This window comes from Erinaceus europaeus, chromosome 12 (genome assembly GCF_950295315.1).
Source record: "Erinaceus europaeus chromosome 12, mEriEur2.1, whole genome shotgun sequence".
Lineage (NCBI taxonomy): Eukaryota > Metazoa > Chordata > Mammalia > Eulipotyphla > Erinaceidae > Erinaceus > Erinaceus europaeus.
The window spans coordinates 45,573,280-45,597,341 of NC_080173.1; the positions used below are offsets into that span (position 1 = coordinate 45,573,280).

Below are 24,062 nucleotides of genomic sequence, written 5' to 3' on the forward strand. Positions count from 1 at the left end.
TCCACACAATTCCCACCACCAGAATTCCATATCCTGTTCCCTTCCCTGATAACTTTCCTATTCTTTAACCCTCCGGGAACATGGAGGGTCATTGTGATGCAGAAGGTGGAAGGTCTGGCTTTTATAATTGCTTCCCCACTGCACATGGGTGTTGGCAGGTCAATTCATACTCCCAGCTTGTCTCTCTCTTTTCCTAGTGGGGTAGGGATCTGGGGAGATGGGACTCCAAGACACATTGGTAGGGTCGTCTGCCCTGGGAAGTCCGGTTGGTATCATGGTAGCATCAGGAACCTGGTGTCTGAAAAAGAGTTAAGATACAAAGCAGAGCAAATTGTTGACTAATCATGGACCTAAAAGCAAGAATATTATGGATGGAGATTTGGGGTCTTCATCTTGGAAAAAGCTATTAGGTCTATTTTAGATATATTCCAAGGGGCCCATGACCCAACTAGGTTTTGCCTGTGCCTGACATCTAACATGCAGGTGACCTAAGCCATTGTCTGGGGGGGATGGTGTCACAGTTGGAAAAAGGACCAGAAAGCTGGATCACAGAAGAGAAGTTCCCAAATATGGGAAAAGTATATACATATTGTTAACTATAAATCCCATCAATCTGATCTGGGGCTCAGAATCAGCGCAGGAGCCTATGTAACCTCTGCATCTCTGTAGGTCTGAGCTCACATTCCGTGGTTACGGCTAAGAACATTCCAGGCTGTGCCAGTTTCAGGACCCATCATCCTCAGGTAATAGGCAGAGTATGCTATCCAACCTCCCTTCGGAGAATGGAACATTCCATACCACTCTTGATTCACATTATTTTTATCTTTATTTATTTATTGGATAGAGACAGCCAGAAATCGAGAGGGAAGGTGATGATAGAGAGGGAGAGAGACAGACACCTGCAACACTGCTTTATCACTTGCAAAGCTGCAGGTGGGGACCGAGGGCTCAAACCCGGGTCCTTGTGCACTGTAACATGTACGCTCAACCAGGTGTGCTACCACCCAGCCCCTGGCAGTTGTCTTAAGCATAATTTTTTAGTTTTTTAGAGGGGACTTTTCGATCTGGAGGAAATACTGCAGCTTTCTGACTACTTGGATTTGAGAAGTAAAGCAGAGGTCATTATAATCTGTTTATGTATGTACACACACACACACACACACACACTTCTCCATTTCCTTCCAGTGACCTCTCACCTCTTCATGTTTAAATGGACCCCCACTTTTCCTCCAGCAAAAAATGGATTCTCTAACCCCTAGAAGCTTAACTATCTTGATAGCCATTGCACACTGGATCCTAGGAACTTCAAAATCATTTCTCCTAGAATCCAAGTCAGCATGGCCAATACCCAGAAAGTGAGAGGGTCACAATCTCTAAGGTCACACACTTAGTACCAAGGCTAAGCAATTGTTAAGGTTTCCCCAAGATGCTGCACATAGGAGAATTGGGGGGATAATTAGAAAAGGTTAAGGGGCAGGGCGGTGGCACGCCTGGTTGAGCTCATGTTACAATGCTCAAGTACCTGAGTTTGAGCCCCAGGTTCCCACCTGCAGGGGGAAAGCTTCACAAGTGATGAAGTAGTGTTGCAGGTGTCTCTCTCTATCTCTCTCTCTGTCACCCCCTTCCTTCCCGATTTCTGGCTGTCTCTATCCAGTAAATAAAGATAATAATATTTTTTTTGAAAGGAAAGGCCGAAAGGAGATCCTATTCTCATTCTATACATGCTGTTTAAGTTGCTTCTTAAAGTACTTTTTCTCCAGTTTAGCCAGGCTCATTCAGGGTGAAGTTTTGTTGGTTCTTAGTACATTCATCCCGCAGTGTTCACAGTTTGGCAACATTTGTGTAGCCAAAGAGGGAAGACTGTTGTATTGCGTAAAGTCCATCATTATGATATGTAAGTATAAGGTTTGTCTCACCAAGAAATTGAACCTTGGCTGCCTTTAGGAAGGCAAATAGGTTGCCAGGGAGAGAGACTATTCACTTCACTAGAAAGCATTGCATGACTTTTGAATTCTGTAGCATTATCAACTTTATCCAAATAAATAAATGTTTGACGGTGTTTCCAACCTTGTTTTAAGCAAAAGCAATACAAAATGTGAATCCAAGTTTGTCTCTGAAAAACAACTTCTGCTTTCAACTTCATAGACACAGCTGAGACAAGAAAAACAAAAGTCTGGTCACTCACTGTCTTGTCATGTAGGTCAAGGAGAAAAATACAGGGCACCAAATGCAATTTTAAAATCTCACTAAGTTGGTCCACCTGCGTGTGAGCTGTCAGGCTCAGGCAAAAATTAATAAAGTCATGGGGCCCTTGGAATACACCAAAAATAGACCTACTAACTTTTTCCAAAATGGAAACTTCAAATCTCACCTACTATATTCTTGCCTTTAGATAATTAAACTATTTTTTCTTCTTTATATCTTAATGTTTTTTCAGACACTAAATTGCAGATGCTACCATGACACCAACCTGACTTCCCCAGGAAGACCATTTCACCATTGTACCCTGGAACCCCCATCTCTCCGGAGCCCTGCCCCACTAGGGAAAGATAGAAACAGGCTGGGAGCACAAATCAACCTGCCAATGTCCATGTTCAGCAGAGAAGCAGTTACAGAAGCCAGACCTGCCACCTTCTGTGCCCCATAATGATCCTCAGTCCATGCTCCCAGAGGGATAAAGAATAGGAAAGCTCCCAGTGAAGGACATGGGATATGGAGCTCTGATAGTGACAAATATGTGGAATTTTACCCCTCTTATCCTATGTTTTTGTCGATATTTTCTATTTTTTTATTTTATCAGTAACTTAAAATTTAAAAAATCTCACTAGGGCTCAGGAAATACAGGGTGGTTCTGCAAAAGAACTTTTGTGTCTGAATCTCTGATATCCCAGGTTCAGCCCTTATGACCACCATAAATTGAGCAGTACTCTGGTAAAAACAAACAAACAAACAAACAAAAAAGCCTTGCCAAGTGATTGCACAGAATAAGAATCCAGTCTTGGAAATTAGAGTGAGAAAACTGGATAGAGAAGTACCAGCTAGAGGTGGAAGGAAGGCCAGGGGTCCTTCCAGAAGGAGTTTGCATGAATGGAGGGAACATTTAAGAAGAGAGGAGCCAAGCCAGCTCATCAGGACATCATGAAGTTGAAGAAGGGAGAAGAAGGTAGATTCCTGAAGAACCAGCCTCTCCCAAGTCACTGGAACTGCAGGGGTCCATGCTCCAGCCTGAGATTCAGTTTCTTTGTTTATAAAATGAAGGATTTGGTCCAAAAATCTCTAGGTGCCACAGAGCTCTAATATTCTGACTCGATGACTGCAGCTCTCTGTAAATGTACATAAAATAGATTAGTTTCAGCAGTAGTAAAAACAAAACTGAAAATCAGATTTATCATTTTAATTAAATATAGTTTACATTCGCAATTTCTAGGAAGCAAAATGCCAGCCATCCCCCACCCCCACCCCATCTTCAGTTTTCCCTTTGTGGGAGACATTTGTGTCTGAATTGCAATTTCAGAAAATGCCAAACCACCCCCTAAGATGACACACAATTAACAAGAGGCTAACAGGTATTTCTTAACAGGAAAGTAGGGTGTGTAGTAGGAAAAAGAGAGCATAGAAAGGAAATGTCCGGAGGGGAGTGGGAGATGGGGTTAGTCTATCAGAACATCAGAAGGCTGGGGGTCAGCTGGTTGAAAACAACTTGTTTTTTGTCTCTGACACTCAGCTCTCAGAAGCAGCTATCCCTAGGACTGGGTGACAAAATCACAGCAGGGACTGGGGCGGGGGGGGGGGGGGGGGGGGGGTGTTGGGTTCTTCTCTCACTCCCCAGGACATTAGGTTAAATTGCTCCCTGAACTTCAGAGTGCTCAACTAGAATATGCAACTAAAAATACCTGCTTCAAGGAATGCTGGAAGAAAATGTAATGTGATAACATATCTGCAAAGATTTAGGAAAACAATAAAAGCGTGAAGCACACTACAAACACCATATTTTGGGAACTGGGATCTAGAATGTGGAGGAGAACCTCTGGGCCTCATCTGGTTGGGTATTGTGTTTTCTCAGCATGTGTCACCCTAATGTCCTTCCTTTCTGCCATCACCCGTTCCACCCAGGTGTTTGGTCCCCAAGCTCTGGCTCCTGAATTAACAACTCTGATCTTAAGTTACCAGGTCAGTCTGGGCCAGGTGATCATCAGAACAGATGAGAAACAACAAGAGAAATAAATCTACAGCAGCAGTTTCCAAGGCAGGGGGAAAGCCCAGGCACTCTGAGGGCTCCCTAGGGGTGGGAACCACAGAAGACAGGCCTGGAAAGTGGCTCAATGAAGAGCTTGTTGGACTCTCAAGCATGAGGTCCTGAGTTCAATCCCTGGCACTGCAAAGTGATATTCTGGTTCTTACTATTTCTTTCCAACACTAGTAAATAAATGGGGGGGGGGGAATGGAGAAGGATAGAGAGACAGAGAGATTGATTTTGGCTGTCCTGGGAGGAAAAGGTCCACTCAAAAATAAAACCAGAGGAACCTAGTGTTGGCACGCCTGGTTGAGCGTACATGTTACAATGCACAAGAACCTGGGATCAAGTCCCCAGTCTCAACCTACAAGGGGAAAGCTTCATAAGTGGTGAAGCAGTGCTGCAGGTGTCTCTCTGTCTTTCTATCTCTCTATATCCCCTCCCCTTCAGTTTCTGGCTGTCTCTACCCAATGAAGATAATAAAAATAAAGGGCCAGGTGGTGGTGCATCTCGTTGCGTGCACATGTTACAGTGTGCAAGGACCCAGGTTTGTAGGCCTTGGTTCCCACCTGCAGGGGGAAAGCTTTGCAAGTGGTGAATCAGGGCTGCAAGTGTCTCTTTTCCTCTCTATCTTCCCCTACCCTCTCAATTTCTGACTGTCTCTATCCAATTAATAAAGATAATAAAATAAAAATAAGACCAGAAATTCCACCACTCTCAGAAAGAGTCAAATCCTCCAGGCTTTTGCCAACTGTGGTTCTCTGCTGCCGCTTTAGCGTGCTGGGTTGTCCACTCAGTAGTCCATTATTCCAGATGACAAGAACAAATATAGACATTCTCAGAGAACTGAGGAGAGACTAAGTGGAATAAGCGGCATTTAATCTTTAAAGAGAGAAATAGCCTTCCCTTCACAGATCCCCGACCCAGCAGGAGCTGTGGCCCCCTCATAATTCAAGTCTACACTTAATTAAAAAGGGGAGCATCCTGGACTCTACCCAACTGGCATTGATTCCATTCTAATCCTTCAGTCTGCTGACATTTGTCCATTTTTCTCTCTTTGAACAGAAACAGAGAAAAGTTCAAAAGGAAAAAATTGGAGGGCCAGGGAGTCGGGCGGTAGCGCAGCGGGTTAAGCGCATGTGGTGCAAAGCACAAGGACCAGCGTAAGGATCCCGGTTCGAGCCCCCTGCTCCCCACCTGCAGGGGAGTCGCTTCACAGGCGGTGAAGCAGGTCTGCAGGTGTCTGTCTTTCTCTTCTGCTCTCTGTCTTCCCCTCCTGTCTCCATTTCTCTCTGTCCTATCCAACATCGATGACATCAACAACAATAATAACTACAACAATAAAACAACAAGAGCAACAAAAGGGAATAAATAAATAAATAAATAAAAGTGGAGCGCCAGGCAGTGGTGAACTTGGTAGAGCCCACACATTACAGTTCACAAGGACCCAGGTTCAAGTCCCTGGTCCCCACCTGCAACTGTAAGGATTCACTAGGTGTGATACAGTGCTGCAGGTCTCTCTCTCGCCCTCTGTACTTCCCACTTCCCTCTAAATTTCTCTCTATCTCTACCCTACTACATAAATAAAATATTAATAAAAAGAATTATTATATCCCTCAGATGTACAAGAAGGCATGTTCTTGAACTGAGCATTTCATTTATAAGCAGAAGGTGGAATTTGTGGTCCAAGAGGTGGCACAGTGGTAAAGCTTTGGACTCTCAAGCATGAGGTCCCGAGTTCAATCCTGGGCAGCACATGTGCCAGAGTGATGTCTGGTTCTTTCTCTCTCCTCCTATCTTTCTCATAAATAAATCAAAATTTAAAAAAAGAAGGTGGGATTCTAGAGGAATAAAGGAGACAGAGATGAGACAAGAAAGGCTCTGTATTTGTTTGCAAACAGCACAAATGAAAAGCTAATATCTCTAACACCTTCTAAAAAGAAAAGTTACTTTCCTCAGGGTACCCTTAGTCTCTGTTTGGTCTCCCAGAATCCTCTCCAAGTGTTAGGCTCAAACTTTCCTCCTAGGACAACTTTCCAAATGAAAAGAGGATGTTCTTAGTCAGCCTTGTTTCATTTTTTTTTTATTTAAATACTCCACATGGACCTGCACTGTGCTGACCTAATTATATTGATAGTTCTAGATCCTCTTCTCAGCAAAACGCACACATGTACACACACACACACAGGCAGTGGGTCTTAGGGGGTCACACATCCATGCACCCTGGATTCAAAACCTCTGCATTGTGAGGGGAGGAAGCAGTGTTATAATGGGACCATAAGAGAAGACAAAAGGAAGTCAGTGAAGCTTCTTCTGGGGGGTGGAGGATGATACCCCAAGGAAAGACCCAGTGCTCTTCTGGCTGCACTACCTGATCCCCTCTCTGGTTCAATCACCCTGGTGACAGTTCCAATATGGAGATAATAAAGGGCAGAGGACACTAGATCCTATTTATATCATCATGTGGCCTTTGCAAATGGATTTGCAGTCTCCCTAGGTCACCTTCTGGGCTCTATCCCTGAAGACTCTGGAAGACAAGCCTTTGAAGGCCTTTCTGTCCTTCCCTCACAGTCACCCATAGCATGTCTTCAACTAGCCCACCCCAAGGGACAGAATTCAGCCCCCTACTATCTGAAGCCTGCCAGCCCAGAGCCTGGTTTTCTGAAGGTTCTGTGAGCCTTTCAGACTGATCCAAGAACCCTGGAATGCCAGCTCTGGAATAAGCCCATGGTTGCTTTTGTGTGAAAGTTTGCATGTCCGAAACCCATATTTACATTTTAGAACTTAGACTTGGGAGTTGGACGGTTAGCGCAGCAGGTTAAGCACATGTGGCGTGAAGCGCAAGGACTGGTGTAAGAATCCTGGTTCAAGCCCCGGGTTCGGGCCTCCGGCTCCCCACAGGCAGGGGAGTTGCTTCACAGGTGGTGAAGCAGGTCTGCAGGTGTCTTTCTCCCCCCCCCCCATTTTCCCCTCCTCTCTCCATTTCTCTCTGTCCTATCTAACAATGACGGCATTAATAACTACAACAACAATAAAAAACAAGGGCAACAAAAGGGAAAATAAATAAGTAAATAAATAAGAAAAAGAACTTAGACTCCAGGGAAATCAGTGAGAATTTACGTGTAAGCTGCCCCAAAGGTGTACTGAGGGGGTGTTTAAAAATTATTTATTTATTTTAAATATTTAGAAACTCCTCACAGACCTGCTCTATGCTGACCTGATTATAACTCTGGATTCTCTTCTCAGCAAAATGCACATATGCACACACTGACAGATAGATATAGACAGTTGATTTCAGGGAATTGTACCCTCAGTTCAGAGCCCCTGCAGTGTAAGGGGAAGAATCAATGTGATTCTTGTAAGACAGTACAAAAGAAAGTCAGAGTGACACTTTTTTCCCCCCCTTTGGGTGGGGAGGGGGTTCCTATGCCCTAATTTACCTGCACCCTGACCAAATGTGTATTGGAGGCTTCCTGAGAGTAGGCTGTGTGTTTCTGGGGAGTAGGTCTATGAGTACACTTAATCTGGGTATGTCCCTGTGTGCTGAGGCATGTCCTCCCTCCAGCCTCTGAAGTGTCTGCTCTCAAAGTGTTCACAAGTCCTGTTGGACAGCCTCCATCTGTGGTGTAGATCCTCGGGGTATGCATGTGTTTACTAGGCCTCAGACTCCTCCTTTCAAAATGGCAGTGAGGGGCAGTTAGCTCACAGGACTGCTGTGAAGGTTACACACATGTGGAGTATGTGTACAGCCTGTATCATGTGTAGCCTGGTAGCAGGGCATGGCATATGGGCCATACTCAGTGTTGGTGATTGTAATGTGATTTCCAACAAAAACTGCAGCCCTTCTAGTACGTCCTTTCCCCAATTACCATAAGCCCTGGAAGTGGCCTGAGTGCTCCCTGGAAGAACCAGAGGTCAGGTGACAGCAGCGGCGGCAGCAGCAGTGTCATCTTTTCCCACACAGCTGCATGTTGAGACAAGACCTGGGGAGAGAGACCCCTCAAAACAGTTCTTGGGTGAGGCACAGGAGGGAACCCTTCCTCTCTAGGGACCTCCAGAGAAAGGTTAGAATTCAGAACTAGGGTGCCACCCTTACAGAGTCCCAAACTCAAGTGCCAGCTCTGGCACCCCGTGGAATCAGTCTTCATTTTCATAGAGACTATAGTAGCTACCTTCCCAGAAGAATCCTTTGTCTTCCCCCCACTGCTCTTGGCTCAGAGAAGAGAAGCAAGCTCCTCCCTAAACTGGTTCCTTCCAGCTCAAAGAAGGGATTTGCCTTGGCTTGTCTCTCCTTGCTAGTGCAGGGTTCCAAAACTCGATTAGTTTGGTCTTTATTACACCTATTCACTGAACGAGTATTCATGGGGCCCTCAGAAGCATGAAGTAGGTTGGGGGGGGGGAAAGACTTTGAAAGGCAAATATGACTTTCTTGGGCCATTAAATATATAATGAAACTGAAAGCCATCCATTCCAGAGATACAGACAAGAGGTTTGTGGGGTGCTTGAGAAACTGATTCAGACTTCCTGCAGGAGCTAGGCAATAGATGTGAGCCTTAAAGAATATTTCAGGATGGGCCACTGGGTAGGGTGTGTGTTATCATGCAAACGGCCCAGGCCTGAGCCCCAGCACCACATGGGAAATTCTATAGCACCAGAGGAAGTTGCAGTTCTATGGTGTCTCTTTCTATATATGAATGAAAAAGCAGCCTGGAGGGATGAAAAGTGCATTGTAAAGCCCCAATTCAGTTTCACAAAGAAATAAAGAGAGAAGGAGAAGAAGATAGAGGAGAAGAAAGAAAGAAAAAGAGTAGAAGAGATAGCATAATGATTATGCAAAAAGATTTTCATGCTTGAAGCACCCAAGTCCCAGTTTCAAACCTTTGCATTACCATAACACAGAAAAGAAAGAAAGGGGAAGAAAAGGAGGATATGTCCCAGAGGAAGAAAGATATCTCAGCCTGTTAGAGTGCCAGCTTGCATGCCTAAAGCTCCAGGTTCAGTCCTCATCACCACCTCATGCCAGAACTGAGGTCAATTCATACATACTCTCTCATGATAAATTTAAAAAATAATGAATATTTCAGGTGATTGAGAAATGACATAATGGATATTGTAAGCACGAGGTTCCAAGTTTAATCCCTGACATAACATGTGCCACTAGAGTGGTACTCTAGTGTTCCTCCAATAAGTAAGTAAATCTTTTAAAAATATTTCATCAAAGAACCAGGGAGATAGTTCAGCATTCAAGCACAAAACTTACATGTCTGAGGCTCCAGGTTCAATCCCTAGTACCACCATATATGCCTGAGTTGAGAGATACACTTGACTCTCTCACTTTCTCTCCTTCTTTCTGCTTGCCTCTATATCTGAATGAAAAAAGAAAGAAAGACAGTTAAACAGCTGGCCAGGAACTGTGAAATTGTTATACACAAGGCCTAACTCCAAAGAAAAGTAAAACAAGACAAAAACTGATCAAATACAAGACTAGTAGGGGCTGCTTTCAAAATTCACTGAATCTAAACTGACCCTACACACACACACACACACACACACACACACACACACACACACACATACACACACACCTTATAGATGAGGCAATGAAGGTTTGAAGAAGGGAATAATATGCAATTTATTTCAATTGATCAAGATCAAGACTGGAAATAGAACACCAAGCCTCCAGCATCTGTTTAGGACTTATTCATTAGATTATCATAGGCAAGTGAAAAATAAACTTGTCTGATGAAAGACATCACAGCATTGATGCTTCTCCTGGTATTATGGGATCTCCCACATGGTGCAGGGGTTCTAAACTGGGTCTCAAACATAGCAAGCCTTATACCCTTCCTAGGGAGTGTGTGTGTGTGTCTGTGTGTGTGTGTGTGTGTGTGTAAAGGCAGGAAGCGAAATGTTATGTATGTACAAACTATTGTATTTACTGTAGAATGTAAAACATTAATTCCCCAATAAAGAAATTTAAAAAGAAAGAGAGAAAGAAAGAAAAGGCAGGAAGCAAAATCAAGCTCTCCTCAGAGGACTGCACAGGATATATTTCCAGAACACTGTCTCAGAATAAAAGCTTGTGGGAGCTTATGTCCTATGTGCCCTCATGGCTGCATCCTAGCAACCACTAAGTGTCTGGCTAGGTTGCAACTGCCTGCCTGGCACCCAGCACTGTGTCTGACACAATAAATGTTTACTGAATGAGGTGGTTAATGAATGAGGGAACAGAGATTATGACCACTTTTGCAGCTAAAATTGAAGCCAGTCCTCCTCTCCAGGTCATCGGACTCCTTGGGGCCTTTGCTGTCTATTACTCTACCATTGCCTTCTGCGTAAGAGTTAAAATGGCTGAGAGGGAAGTACACTTTCAAAGATTCAGGTAGGGACCTCTGGTTTCTGCAACAATCAATAGAAAGTGGGTCACAAAACAGTTCTGCAGAGCACAGACTCTTGGGGGAAAGCCTGGATTCCATGCCAACTTACAAGAATCCGTGCTCAACTTGAGTGCTTACTGCGTGTCGGTTGTCACATGGTTGTAGTTCATTTAATTGTGGCCTTAAAGGGCTCCCCTGCACGGAGAACATGGACTTTTAGGGATTATAAAACCCAGCCAAATCGCCGCTCCATTCTGAGTTTTCATTTTCTATCTCTGTAAAAAGTAGACAATAGAACCACTTCTCCAGGTTATGGTAGAGACATGCGCACGTGGAAGCGGAGTATTTCATAAATACTAGGTTTTATTGTTCCTCCCAGCACAGTTCGCTCGCCCACACCCAGCCACCCACCCCCCCAACGCACCCCTCCCCACCGCACACACTCGCTCAACCCTCCCGTATACACGCGAGTGCACAGACGCCAGCAAGCGGGGCTAGGAGAGCCTCAGACCCGGGTCTATCTCCGTGCCCCGCTGAGAAGCCGTCGAGTCCTCGGCTTCCCTCCTTTTCTCTCAGCTCTTTATGAATGAACTCCGGCCGTGCGGAGGTTTTTTTTTTTTTTTTTTTTTTATGAATGGAGCCCAGAATGTGAATGAAGCCAGGAGCCAGCCCCTGAATTCTGATTGGTCCCCGCGACTGGGAAACCCCGCCCCAACTCGGCTGGGCAAGTGTCAGGATTGGCGGGCGTGCCTGGCCCTGGGGTTTCATTCACAAAAGTCAATGAAACAAAGGGAGCTGGGGTGGGGGGTTGGGGAGGGGTGTTGAAGCCAGACCCAGGCGAAGGAAATGCACCAATCAGTGGTTTCCCCAGGCTCACAACTGACGGCAGGCCCGGAAAACAAGCTGGTGCGCTGGGGACCCCGAGCCGGGGCAGTCACGTTCGGGCCTAGTCCCGCGGCCCTCGGCATCGACCCCGGGGCACGCTTCGACACCCCCCCCCCCAACCCCGGGGCTCCAGCACTGACGCCCGGCCTCAGGTGAGGCTGCGAGAGGGGGAGGGACGGAGAGTGCCTGTGATTTCCCTGCCTCTCTCCAGTCCACACCGCACTCCCGCCGCCTCCGCAGATTCCAGTACGCGGTGATGGGAGGCGCTGGGACTTGGGGCTGGAGGGGGCGCGGGAGTTGTGGGCGTGTGGATGGTGAGCGCCTCGCCCGCTACTCGGAGCGCGAGCGCACACGCACACACTTACACGCACACATGCACGTCTTATGTAACCGAGCCCGGGTTGAGCAGGGCTGCAGAAAGCAGCCGACACGGCGAGCCCGCTCCCAGGAGCAGGTGGGACCTTCTCTGGTGGGAGGGGAGCGCTACCGGCGCTCAGCTAGGCAGGAGGAAATCTCCCCATCGGCTGAGTGAGTCGGAGAAGTTTTGCCGTCGGACCCAGAACCTGGAGGTTGCTCCCTCCCCGCCGCCCTGACCCACCCCCATCCCGCTGCTTTCCCAGGACTGTGCCCCAACGCAGCCCCCTCCCCCCGCCCCCGCCAGGTCTCTGCCCCCGCGCGGGCCAGGGCAGTGCGGTCTGAGGGAGCGGCCGGATGGAGCGGAGGATGAAAGGCGGATACTTGGACCAGCAAGTGCCCTACACCTTCTGCAGCGTGAGCGCCGCGCCTGCCTCCACACCCGCCCCGACCCTGCACCCCGCCCCATAGCCCCTGCCCGGCGGTCCCAGCGGGGTCCAGGGCTGCCCGGCTCGAATCACCCGGAACCCCAACCCTGCCCCCCAGACCAGGCGGCCTCTGGGTTACTCGGGAGTATTCTTCCCCTTCCCCGCAGAAGTCGCCCGGAAATGGGAGCTTGCGTGAAGCCCTGATGGTCCCGCAAGGGAAGCTCATGGACCCGGGTTCCTTACCGCCCCCCGACTCCGAAGGTAAAAAAAAAAAGCCTTCCCACCATACATATCCAAAGGGCTGATCACTCCCCCCCCAAAAAAAAACAAAAAAAAAACGGCCCTCTAAGGGGTTGATTTTTCTCCAAAGTGGGGAAGGCAGTCACTGGGCTGGCTAAGGCTCCCTCGATCACCATCACCTCCACCTCACCTTCTCCAATTCCATTATTCACCCCCTCAGACCTCTTCCAGGATTTAAGTCACTTCCAGGAGACGTGGCTGGCTGAAGGTGAGTCGTTTTGTGACCTTTTCTCTTCTTGGGAAGGGAGGTGCAAGTCTACTGGGGTGTTCCAACCTGGTGCCTATTTCCTCTCTCCTGCACCCCAAAGAGCTCTTCAGGCCCCCTTCCCCAAATCCAGTCTCCTGTTCTCCCCAGGGCCCCATGTGGACACTTAATATTGATATTTATTTTCTCTGCCTTGAGCCAGACTTGTGTAACTAGGCCTGGGGATGAATCAGACCATTGTGTGGGGTATTTGCTTATTTGAATGGAACTTGGTTCCGGGCCCATTTTGCTGGTTGAATTTTTCATTTGCAAAGTTTGTTTGGCAGCAGTCACCAGACTGAGGTGTTTTGAGAGATGGGGGAGTTGGGGAATGGTTACGGACTGGACTAAGAGGAAAAACAATTCATTTGTTATCTATTTTCAGGAGTTGCCTTAACATTGATTTATTATTTTTTTTTACCATCTTTGGTTTCCCTTCCCAATCTCCCAGTTCCAAGCAATTTGTTGCCTGAGCCAAAAGAACAACAAAAGTTCAAATGATTCTTCTTTGCAAAGAGGACTCAGGGCTTCTTCTCCCCCCCCCCCCCCATAGCCTTCATTATAATTCTCATAGCAACTACTCTGGCTTCTCCTGGCCTACTGAATACCTCTATCCTAATGAGGTTTCCCCTGGGCTTGCTGGGGGGGTTAGTGTCCAGCTGGCTTGGGTGGGCAATTGTACTCTAGAAGATCTGCTGATTGAAATCACTGGTGTGTTTGGGGAAGAGGGTGGGCAGGAATCTGAGAATATTAAGAATATTGCTTATTCAGCTGCAGGTAGAAAGACATGATGTTTAGGGTGGGGATAGACAGCATAATGGTTATGCAAAGAGACTCTCATACTGAGGCTTTAAAGTTCCAGGTTCAATCCCCTGCACTACCATAAGCCAGAGCTGAGCAGTGCTCTGGTAAAATAATGGAAAAGAAAGAAGGAAGGAAAGAAAGAAAGAAAGAAAGAAAGAAAGAAAGAAAGAAAATGATGTTTAGACGTTCTCTGAGAGGGAAGAGTTTACACCTCTCACTGTAGGGTCCCTTTATGTTAACCTCTGAAAACCAAGAAACTGAAGCATTAGTTTGCCACATCCCTCTACTTGACTATCTTTGCTGATTTTTTTCACACTCAAACCCAGTTCTTCCGGAACCCTCTATGAAAGCTTGGGAGTAGAAGGGAGAGAGCTGACTGGGTCCTTAGTATCTATCTTGACTGCTGTGCCCCCCGCAAATATGTATTAGTAGAATGACTAGCATAGAACAAACATACAAGCCATTTTGTGGAATTCATAACTGAGAAACCGAGTGGGTGCTGGGAAGATGCTGGGGGTGGGGGGGGTATCGTGTACATCTTCCCCAACTCAGCAAATCCTGTGTGCCCAGCTCTGAGTTACAGGCAGACTTTGCCAGGTCTGCCCATCCTCCACCCATGGAGGTTCCGGAGCTGGGCTAGAGCTGAAGAACCGCAGAGGTGTCAGTTTCCAGGGACTCTCAAAGACTTCCTTTTCCAACACCTGATTGCTGTCTGACTCGCCAGACTCCATGGCAATCAACTGAGGTCCCAGAGTTCCCCATAGGGGGCAGTTCCTAGGCTGTGATTTAGGGGTAGGCTCAAGAGGTTGGCATGTTGGCAGCAATTGGTTCATTTGTGCCAGGGTTTGGAATGGATAGGGGAGGGAAATATTCTCTCATCCTTGGAAACCCCACCCCTTGGCGGTGGTGATCTGGAGAGAATATCTGCATGTGTCAATGTGACCGCATGTGTGTGTGTGTGTGTGTGTGTGTGTGTGTGTGTGTGGTGTGATGCTGCCCCAGGAGTCCCTGCACATTTAAATCCAGTGGGTGGGGAGGTGGGGGGTGGGAATAGCAAGGCGGAAGGGGGGGAGCGCTCTGGGATCTCCTTGGTTCCCTCTCCTTCCTTCTGAGGGAGCAGCTCGGGTTCCCAGCTGGAGATGGATGGCCAGGCCTGAGGGGGGATGCTGAGGCCACTTGCTCCTTCTCACTCTCTCTGCGGAGACAGATGCAGCTGCCGGGGCCCTGTCCCCCTGCACCATCCCAGCACCACCCCAGCCTTCTCTCCTGCCTCTTCCCACCAGGTCAGTGACCCCTGCAGCCCATGGAGAGCTTTGGGGTGGCAGGGAGGGACTAGCGTGTTTGGAGATCTGCCAGCCCTGCCAGCCATGGGGCGCATCTGGAAGAATGGGGGCAGGAGCCCAGTTTACCTTGCTATCTTCCTAAAGCCTCAGTTTGGAGAGAAGCAGCAGGTCTTAATGGGTGGGTGAGGCTGGGAAAAATATCGGGATTATCAGGTTGGATCCAGGTGGGTATGGTTGTGGATTCAGAGTCTGAGAATCATCTAGTGGAGTTTAGGCAGGGCTTTTATATTGACAGAAGCAGCTCAAACATTTTGGAGGGTTAGGGTTTTTGCAGAGCGGGTGGGGTGCAGAGAGACAAAAAACGAGGCCCAGAGGGTGTGTCTGATTTTGAGGCGCCTTGGATCTGTTGAATTGCTGGAGAGAAAATCAGGCTGCTGAATGGATGTGCAGGGTCAGGAATACTGAGCCGTAACTGTGTCTGGATGTGGTCAAAGCTGTGCTGCTTCTGGCTGAGGTTTGGGTTCCTTTCTGGGTTTGGTCGGAACTCTCATGAATCCTAGGGGACAATGGCTTTGGTCGATTTGGTTGTAAGGAACATTGGCTCTGGGTATGTCTGTCCTTTGTATGAGTTTGGGATCTTTGGTTTTCCAGAAGCTCTGTAGTTAGGTTGCAGGGTTCTTTGAATCCTCTGGATGTGTCTGTGAAATTGTTGGAGGTGCAGCATACACAAAGGCATATAGATTTTTCAAGAAGCGTGATTTAGAGCTCTTCATGAGCTTCTTAAAGGACTGGGTCTCCGTTTTCTAAAAATCACTGCTCCCAGAACTCCGGTCTCCTTGTCCTCTGGTTTTCCCCCATTGTAAATCAAAAAAAAAAAAGACCCTGGGTGTGAAGGTCATGTGTGAGGGATGTGTTTTCCCAGGGGTGCTGTGGTGAAGGAAAAGGAGTGAAAGGATGTATGAATCTGGGTGCAGGCACACTGATGTCTCAGTGTACCTCTAGGAAGCCAAACCCCTCCCCCCCCAGCCAATCTTTCCGAGTTACAATGCCTCCTTCTATATCTTTCTATCTTCTCTACTTCCAGAAGGTTCTTGGAGACAAATACTCCCTCCCCAGATAGAGAACTGGTTTCTTCCAGTACAGAGGCTGCCAGATGGGGGGTGGGGTAAGAGTGAGAGACAGGCCAACAATGGAGCACAGGCTCTAGAGAATGCCTCTCCCCTTAGAAGAATCCTTCACCCCTTGGCTCCTAGGAAGGAGAGAAGGTGATGGGGCAAAAATGGTGTAAGTAGGTAGCTAACCTGGAGTGAACTTAGCTACTTGGCTGTTTTAACCAAGCAATTTTCCTGGAGTCCAGCTTGGGAGGCCCCGAAGCCCCTCCTCTTCCAGTGATCCCTCTGTTATAAGGAACATTCCCTAAGACCACTTCTCTCTCCATCTTTCTCTTCACATTATTCTGTCCTGGGCTTTTCCCCACCACCCTTAATCATCTGTTATATCCCCAGGCAGATGAACTCCATCTTAGTGCCAGGATGGATCAGAGTTGGGAGCAGACCCTGGCACACTGGTTTGGCAGCTAAAATGCAATAACAAATAAATAAATAACAGTGGCTTTCACTCCGGACCAAACATGGTATTGGAAATTCTCCTGCTCTCCAGGAACTTGAGGCTCAGTGTTACGGTGCCTATTTCTATCCTTGTTGGCAGTCTCTGAGCACAGATGCCTTGTCCTGCCCCTTTGGGACAAGACCATTGTTCTGGGAGGGGCTAAACTGGGGTGGGCTCCTGCTACAGCTCATTGTGCCTGACTGATTTCTCCTGGTTCTCAGAAGAGGAGGGTATAGGCTCTGGGACCGTGATCTATGTATGGGGGTGGTAGCCTCCAGAACTCCTGGGGAGGAAGGCCTTGTGGTCACCTTCAGTTTTGAGGTGGGAGGAAAGACAAAATGACCCCTAGGGCTCTCCAGTGTCATGTGAACTGCCCTCTGACGCCAGTAGGAGATCCCCCCAGCCCATTACCTCAATGGAAACTGGCAGTTAATGAAGCCCCAGAGGGGGCCCAGAGTGCGTCAGCCTCCCCCATGTTCTGCACCTCCCTGCCCTCGGGACCCTCCTTGCCTAAGTAGCAGAGAGGGAGATTTTGTTCATCCTATTCCCATCACCCCCATTCTGCCACCTTTTGGGGGTACACCTGTGGTTGGGAAAGAGTGCATCAGGGAAGAGCTTGGTCCTGTGCACTTGGAGCTTTTCCCTTTCATTTGTCCAGTGTTTCCCAAACCTGTCTGGTGAGGAGCAGAAAAGACTTATGAAAAATGCAAATTCTTGGGGTGTGAATTGATATTTTTATTATTTATTTAAGATTTTATTTATTAATGAGAATAATAGGAGGAGAGAGAAAGAACCAGACATCAGTCTGATTCATGTGCTGCCAGGGATTGAACTCAGGACCTCATGCTTAAGAGTCCAATGCTTTATCCACTGCACCACCTCCTGGACCACAAGGAATACATATTTTTACCTGCACAGGGATTCTTGATTCATGTAGGCTTGAGAAATGTTGCTTTTTGTTGCTTTCCTGAAAAGATATGTGCTACCTGTTTTTGTTCATGTTTTTCCCCCAAGGGATTACATTTCCTACTGATTTATTTAGTCGCTTTAGAATTGTTTTGTGCTGACTTTTCAGTTATCTCACTGCTTTCCTTAATTTCCTGTCCTCATCTTCAAACCCCTACACTTTATCCCTGTCAAGAAGTCGAATACACACACACACACACACACACACACACACACACACACACACACACACACATATGCATTTGCCACCACTGACATTTAAAGCAAGCTGGTGAAGAATCCTTCTGCCCAGTATTTGATCACAACCTGAAGAGCCTATCCTTTGTGAGATGTCTTAGTACCTCCACCCCAGGACATACCTCTAAAGTTAGCTGGTAGTGAACAGGGGGAGCCAAAACTGTTCTTGCTGCTGGGGGACCAGGTGAGCAAAGTATATAAAGCCTGTGCTCTCACCAAGTTTAAATGTAGAGGAACTCAGCAGTAAACATGCATATATAAATTAGTAAGATAAGTCCAGATCTGTGGTAGGGATAAAATAAAGCAAGGACACAGTAGAGAACCAGGATGGACCGTTTCAGTTTGAGTGGTCAGGGAAGGTCCCTGGGGAGGTGATAAAAGGAGCTAAGACTTCAATAGCCAGGAAAAAAAGGAAAAGGAAAAGGAAAAGAAAAAGCAAGCAAGGAAAGATTGGGGGAAAGGAGACAGAGCTGATCAGATTTGAGGATCTGAACAGAGACCAGAGTTATGGAGAGAAACAGACTAGAAGAGGCAGTTAGGTAAGCAGCACCACATCATGAAAAGCTTTAGAGAGAGTTTGTAGCTGATACTTTAAGCAAGCAAGAGAATTGATTGGATTTCTGTTGTTAAAAAAAAAAAAAAATCCCCCAGACAGCTTTATGGAGAATAATTGACTGTAGGAGTTGAGAGTGGAAGTAGGGAGTTCTGATAAGAGGCTGTGGCTGCGGCTGTGGTCTAGCGTGTAGATCAGTGTAGAAGGCATGAGGTCCAGGGTTTAATCTCAGGCACCCTCCCACATAGCCAAAGAGGCTATGGCTACAGTCCAAGCAGGAAAAATGGGAGGCCAGTGAAATAGTGGATGGTGCACTGCTTGACCGTGTGCTAGCCCCCAGGAAACTGAAGGAAGGCTTCAGTGCTGTGGTCTCTCTCTCTATATATATATATATCTGTCTCTGTCTTAAAATATATAAGTAAAGGTGCCAGGTGGTAGCACAGCAGGTTAAGCACACATGGCGCCAAGCGAAGGGACCAGCATACGATTCCAGGTTCAAGCCCCCTGGCTCCCCACCTTCACAGGTGGTGAAGCAGGTCTACAAGTGTCTATCTTCCTCTTCCCCACTCTGCCTTCCTCTCCTCTCTTGATTTCTCTCTGTCCTATTCAACAACAACAACAGCAATGGCAACAATAGCAACAACAACAAGGGCAAGAAAATGGGGAAAATGGCCTCCAGGAGCAGTGGAGCTCAGGCACTGAGCCCCAGCAATAACCCTGGAGGGGAAAAAAAAAATATATATATATATGTGTGTGTATATATATATATATATATATATATATATATACACACACATATATATGAGGAAGCATCAACTAGGAGTAGTGTGAGTGTACACCAAAATAAGGGGGGAAAAAAAGAACTGCCAAGTAGGAAAAGTAGTCTCTTTGGCCTAGGAGGGGACTTACACGGGGTAGGAGGAGTGGAGGTGTTCTCCACACAGCTGGCCTTTCTAGCCATTCTCAATTCTCTGATCTTTGGGGTTTTTATTTGTTTTATTTTTTAATATTTTAATTAATTTACTATTATTGGATAGAGACAGAGAGAAATTGAGAGGGAAAGGGGAGATAGAGAGGGAGAGAGACAGAGACACCTGAAGCCCTGTCTCACCACTTATAAAGCTTTCCCCCTGCAGGTGGGGACCAGGGGCTTGAACCCAGGTCCTTGTGCGCTGTACTGTGTGCTCTTAACCAGGTGCACCACTGGCTGGCCCCAATTCTCTGCTCTTTGTATCCATCAGTTGCCCTGTTGTTCAATATGATAGCAGTCTCCAGGGACTAGGAATCCAGTTCCCTTGGGCTCTACCACTTCAACTTTGAGCTTGCCTTCCCCTGCCTATCAGGAAGTATGTGGCATCTGGCTTTACCTTTCCTGATGGGATCTCTTTGTTCTATTATTTAAAAAATATATTTGTTTTTGTTTGTTTATTATTTATTCTTTTTATATTTATTTATTCCCTTTTTGTTGCCCTTGTTTTTTTTATTGTTGTAGTTATTATTGTTGTTATTGATGTCATTGTTATTGGATAGCACAGAGAGAAATGGAGAGAGGAGAGGAAGACAGAGAGGGGGAGAGAAAGATAGACACCTGCAGACCTGCTTCACTACTTGTGAAGCAACTACCCAGCAGGTGGGGATTGGGGGGGGGGGGGGTTTCAAACCAGGATCCTTATGCTGGTACTTGCGCTTTGCGCCACCTGCACTTAACCCACTGCACTATCACCCAACTCCCTTATTATTTATTCTTATGACAGAGATATATACAGAAAGATAGACCAGAACACTGCTCAGCTATGGTGCAGGGGACTAAAACTGAAACTCTGGAACCTCAGACATGAAAGTCTTCTGCATAGTCATTATGCTTTCTCCCTAGCCCTTAATATATTTGAAGGGTTGATTTTTTTTTAATTTATTTTATTGGGGGCCATAGAGATTGCACAGTAGTTGCACACCACACTTTCTATGCCTGAAGCTTTTAGGGCCCAGGTTCAATCCTCAGTTCCACCATTAACCAGAATTTGAATAAGTAGGTTAAAAATATTCATTTTGCTTATATCATATGAGATAGAGTTTCACATGAGAAAGAGACAAGTCATAGCATCACTCTGGCTTATGCTGTGTCAACACTTGAGCTGGGAACTTCGGGCATGCAACTCTTGTCAGTTACCAGCTGAGCTCTTTCCCTGCTCACAGGATCTTTTTATTCTTGAAAGAGGCCCAAACACAAACAAAAATGTTGGGGGCTAGGAGAGGTTCTTAGTTGAATACCCACCTGAAGGAATTGACAGAGCCAGAAAAAGAACTGAAAATCAAAGTCCGGATATCCAGGCTGGAGGCCATAACTGAGCTGCTGTTCTATTTTAGTTTTCCTGCCTAATCCCTAACCCCAGCTCTGCCCACACTCCACCCTGTGAGAGCTCCACAGACCTCCAAGCTTGGCAAGCCTTCCTGTGCCCTAGCTGCATATCAAAGGGATGAGACCTGTGACCTGCCAGTGTCCCAGACCCCCTCTCCTATTGTCATCCTCTTCTCACCTCTCTTCAACTCCCACCCCCCTTTCCCCTATCCCAGACTTGAGTTTTCTTGTGCATCTCAAAGGCACCTGGGGAATATTCAAATGCAGATTCCTGGGCTGGTTCCAGATTCAGAAAGTTCCTTCTTCTTCTAGCGTTTGCCCAGAAAGTCCCTGACTGGATACTAAGTCACAAGCTCTCCCTCCTATACCACCCCCCCCCCACCCTAAATGTGACTCAGCTGTGAGCTTTGAGGGAACTCTGAACTCTGAAGGGGAGGATTGATTGTCTTCACTTTGGGGGGTGGGGATGGGAGGAATAAAGACAAAGCATTAGGGAAAGACTCTGGAATCTGTTCAGACAAGTTCTGGGATCTTGAAGCCTCCTCCACAGGGTCTTAATAAAGCCCAGAGATGAAGGGCACTAGGTCCCAGTATGGAGTTGCTTTCATTCCTCAAGGCTGGAGACGTCTGCCCTTGGGCTGGGTTCCTCTGTTGAGCCAGCCATCCAGGGCCTCTAGCCAAGTCTCACCTCTGATCTCTCTTCGCAGCTCAGGTACCAGACAGTGATGAGCAGTTTGTTCCTGATTTCCATTCAGAAAACTGTGAGTAGAAAACCCTAGGTAGAAGGAATGGGGCTTGGGAGAGTGATAGGGGAATGAGTCAGAGGTAAAGAATCACAAAAGAGGGGGCCAGGCAGTAGTACTGCAGGTTAAGCACACATGGTGCCCAAGGACTGGCACAAGGATCCTGGTTCCAGACCCAGCTCCCCACCTGCGGGGAGGGGGGGGGGTGGGGGGGAAGAGGATGGGGGGAGGGTTGCTTCACAAGCGGTGAAACAGGTCTGCAGGTGTCTATCTTCTTCTTCCCTTCTCTGTCTTCCCTTCCTCTCTCGATTTCTCTCTGTCCTATCCAACAACAGCTATAACAACAATAACGGCAACAAAAATGGGAAAAATGGCCTCCAGGAGCAGTGCAGGCACCAAGCCCCAGCGATAACCCTGGAGGCAAAAAAAAAAAAAAAAAAAAAATCACAAAAGATCAACTTGTTCCTTCCTAAAGAAAAGGATGAAAGGTAGTGCTCCCCATTCTTGCGTTTGGATTCACAGACCAAGGCAGGGGATGCTTGGCTCAGATTGGGACTTGCTGCCCTGGCTGTGCAGCCAGAGAGACTTTAACTTCTCTGATCCTCCAGATCCTTATTTTTGCAACAGGGGGCTTTGCCCTGTTAACAGGATCCAATTCTAATATTCTAAGTTACTTTCATGCCCTGAAAAATGATTCAGTCTGCTAGGAGACATGTAGCAGTGTCTATAGATATTTCTGTTTGTCACAGCTGGGGAGGAGGGAGCTGGGGCATCAAGGAGATAGAGACCAGGGGTACTGCTGAACATCCCGCAGTGCTCCAGACCAAAAAAAAAAGAAAAAAAAAAAAAGATCTGATGCAAAATCAGGGTACACATATGAAACCCTGCTTTCACATGAAATTCTTTGCTCTCCCTTGCCTTCTCCAATAAAATGAGGCAGGGCACAAATAATTGAAAACAGCAGATAACAAGAATGGTCAGTTGCAGATGTTTGACCTCTCTGCAGGAAGACAGACTCTTAAACTCACCAGAGTGAAACCAACTCTGTGTCATGCTGCCCAGTGGTTGGAGTTTGAATCTAGCAAGGGCCACAGGAAAGACCAGCATTCTTCCCAGATAATTAGGAGCATGTGTATAATGTTATTCAGCTGACATACAAGTAGGCTAATTTCCAAACTTAATCAGAAAGAGAAAGATTCTTTATAGTCCCAAGTAAGAAAACAGTTTTGTCCCTTGGAATTTGCCAGGGCACTCAGGAAAACCACAGAACTCCAGGTTGGAGATGTTCACTCCTACAAAGATGTTCTTGGGGGGGGGCCTTGGAGTGTCACTAAATGTTGAACTTTGGTCACTTTCTTTAGTCAATATGGGACATCAACTAGATATAAAACTAGGTATAATGTTAATAGTCAAATAGTTCTTTTTTTTCTTAAATTTTTTTGTTATTATCTTTATTTATTGGATAGATACAACCAGAAATCAAGATGGGAGGGGATGATAGAGAAGGAGAGAGACACCTGCAACACTTTTACCACTCGCAAAGCTTTCCCCCTGCAGATGGGGGTGGGGGTGCTCAAACCCAGCTCCTTGCATATTATAACGTGGCTCAACCAGGTGCACCACCACCACCTGGCCCCCTAGTTCTTTTTTTATTTATTAATCAGTGAGAGTGAAAGAGAGCCAGAGAATCACTCTGTGGTACAAATGATGCCCAGGACTGAACTTGGAACTTCATGCTTGAGAGTTGGCTGCTTCATCCATTGCAAAACTCCAAGGCCACTAGCCAGACAGTTTTTTAAAATGTCTGATTAGGGTACAACCCAGGTTTGAACCCAGCTCCCACCTCACTGAAGGAAGTTTCAGTGCTATGGTGTCTTTTTCTCTATCTTTGTTTTGCTAGCTGAAAAAGTCATCCAGTGAAGCCCCAGTCATGACTTCCCACATTCCTCCCCCCCAAAATGTGGTGCCAGCCAGTAGTGAACCCAATTCAATGTATACATTACTATGCACAAGGATCTGGGTTCAAGTGCCTGGTTCCCCACCTGCAGAAGGGAAGTTTGTTTTCTTTTCTTTCTTTCTTTCATTTTTTTTTCTTTTACTAGAGCACTGTTCATTTTTGGCTTATGGTGGTGTGGGGGGGACTGAACCTGGGACTTTGGAGCCTCAGGCATGAGAGATGAGAGTCTCTTTGCATAACCATTATGCTGTCTACCCTCGGCCCAGAAGGGTAGTGTGTGTCATAAGCAGTGAAGCAGTGCTACAACTGTCTCTCTTCCTGTCTATCTCCCCTTTCCTCTTAATTTCTCTGTCCTAACCAAGAAAAAGAGAAAAGGGACCAGGTGGTGGCACACCTGATTGAGCACACATGTTATAATGTGCTAGGACCCAGGTTCAATCCCCCAGTCCCCACCTACAGGAGGAAAGCTTTCCAAGTGGTAAAACAGTCCTACAGGTGTCTCTCTGTCTCTCTCCCTACATCCCCCTTCCTCTCTATTTCTGGCTGTCTCTATCCAATAAATAAATAAAGATAATTTTTAAAAAATTAAAAAGAGGAAAAAATGGCCACCATGAGCAGTGGATTTGTAGTGCAGGCACTGAGCCCCAGTGACTACCCTAATGGGAAAGGGGGAAAAAAGAAAGGAAAGAAAGAAAGAAAAGAAATCTGCTGGAAATTGAGACTCAGAGAAGGA

General features: G+C 46.7%; 1 protein-coding gene and 1 long non-coding RNA gene across 7 annotated transcripts in view; one reads left to right on the top strand and one right to left on the bottom strand.

Annotated features, from left to right (window-relative positions):
* On the bottom strand, positions 1 to 12,808 carry LOC132541915 (uncharacterized). Its single transcript, XR_009553025.1, has 3 exons — positions 12,709 to 12,808; positions 9,495 to 9,600; positions 1 to 298 (listed from the first exon to the last, which is right to left on the bottom strand). It is a non-coding gene; the product is annotated as an uncharacterized LOC132541915 (long non-coding RNA).
* Positions 11,394 to 24,062, top strand: part of ETV4 (ETS variant transcription factor 4) — an 18,343-nt gene continuing 5,674 nt past the window's right edge. The window contains exons 1-5 of one of the 6 annotated variants that reach the window (XM_007531846.3): positions 11,394 to 11,648; positions 12,158 to 12,267; positions 12,446 to 12,539; positions 12,739 to 12,786; positions 21,337 to 21,390. In XM_007531846.3, the coding sequence (XP_007531908.2) occupies positions 12,208 to 12,267; positions 12,446 to 12,539; positions 12,739 to 12,786; positions 21,337 to 21,390 (256 nt within the window). In that variant the 5' untranslated portion in view covers positions 11,394 to 11,648; positions 12,158 to 12,207. Of the gene's footprint in view, positions 11,649 to 11,787; positions 12,066 to 12,157; positions 12,268 to 12,445; positions 12,540 to 12,738; positions 12,787 to 14,739; positions 14,910 to 21,336; positions 21,391 to 24,062 lie in introns of those variants that run through there. The other 5 variants (XM_060203430.1, XM_060203429.1, XM_060203431.1 and 2 more) reach the window with 5 other exon arrangements.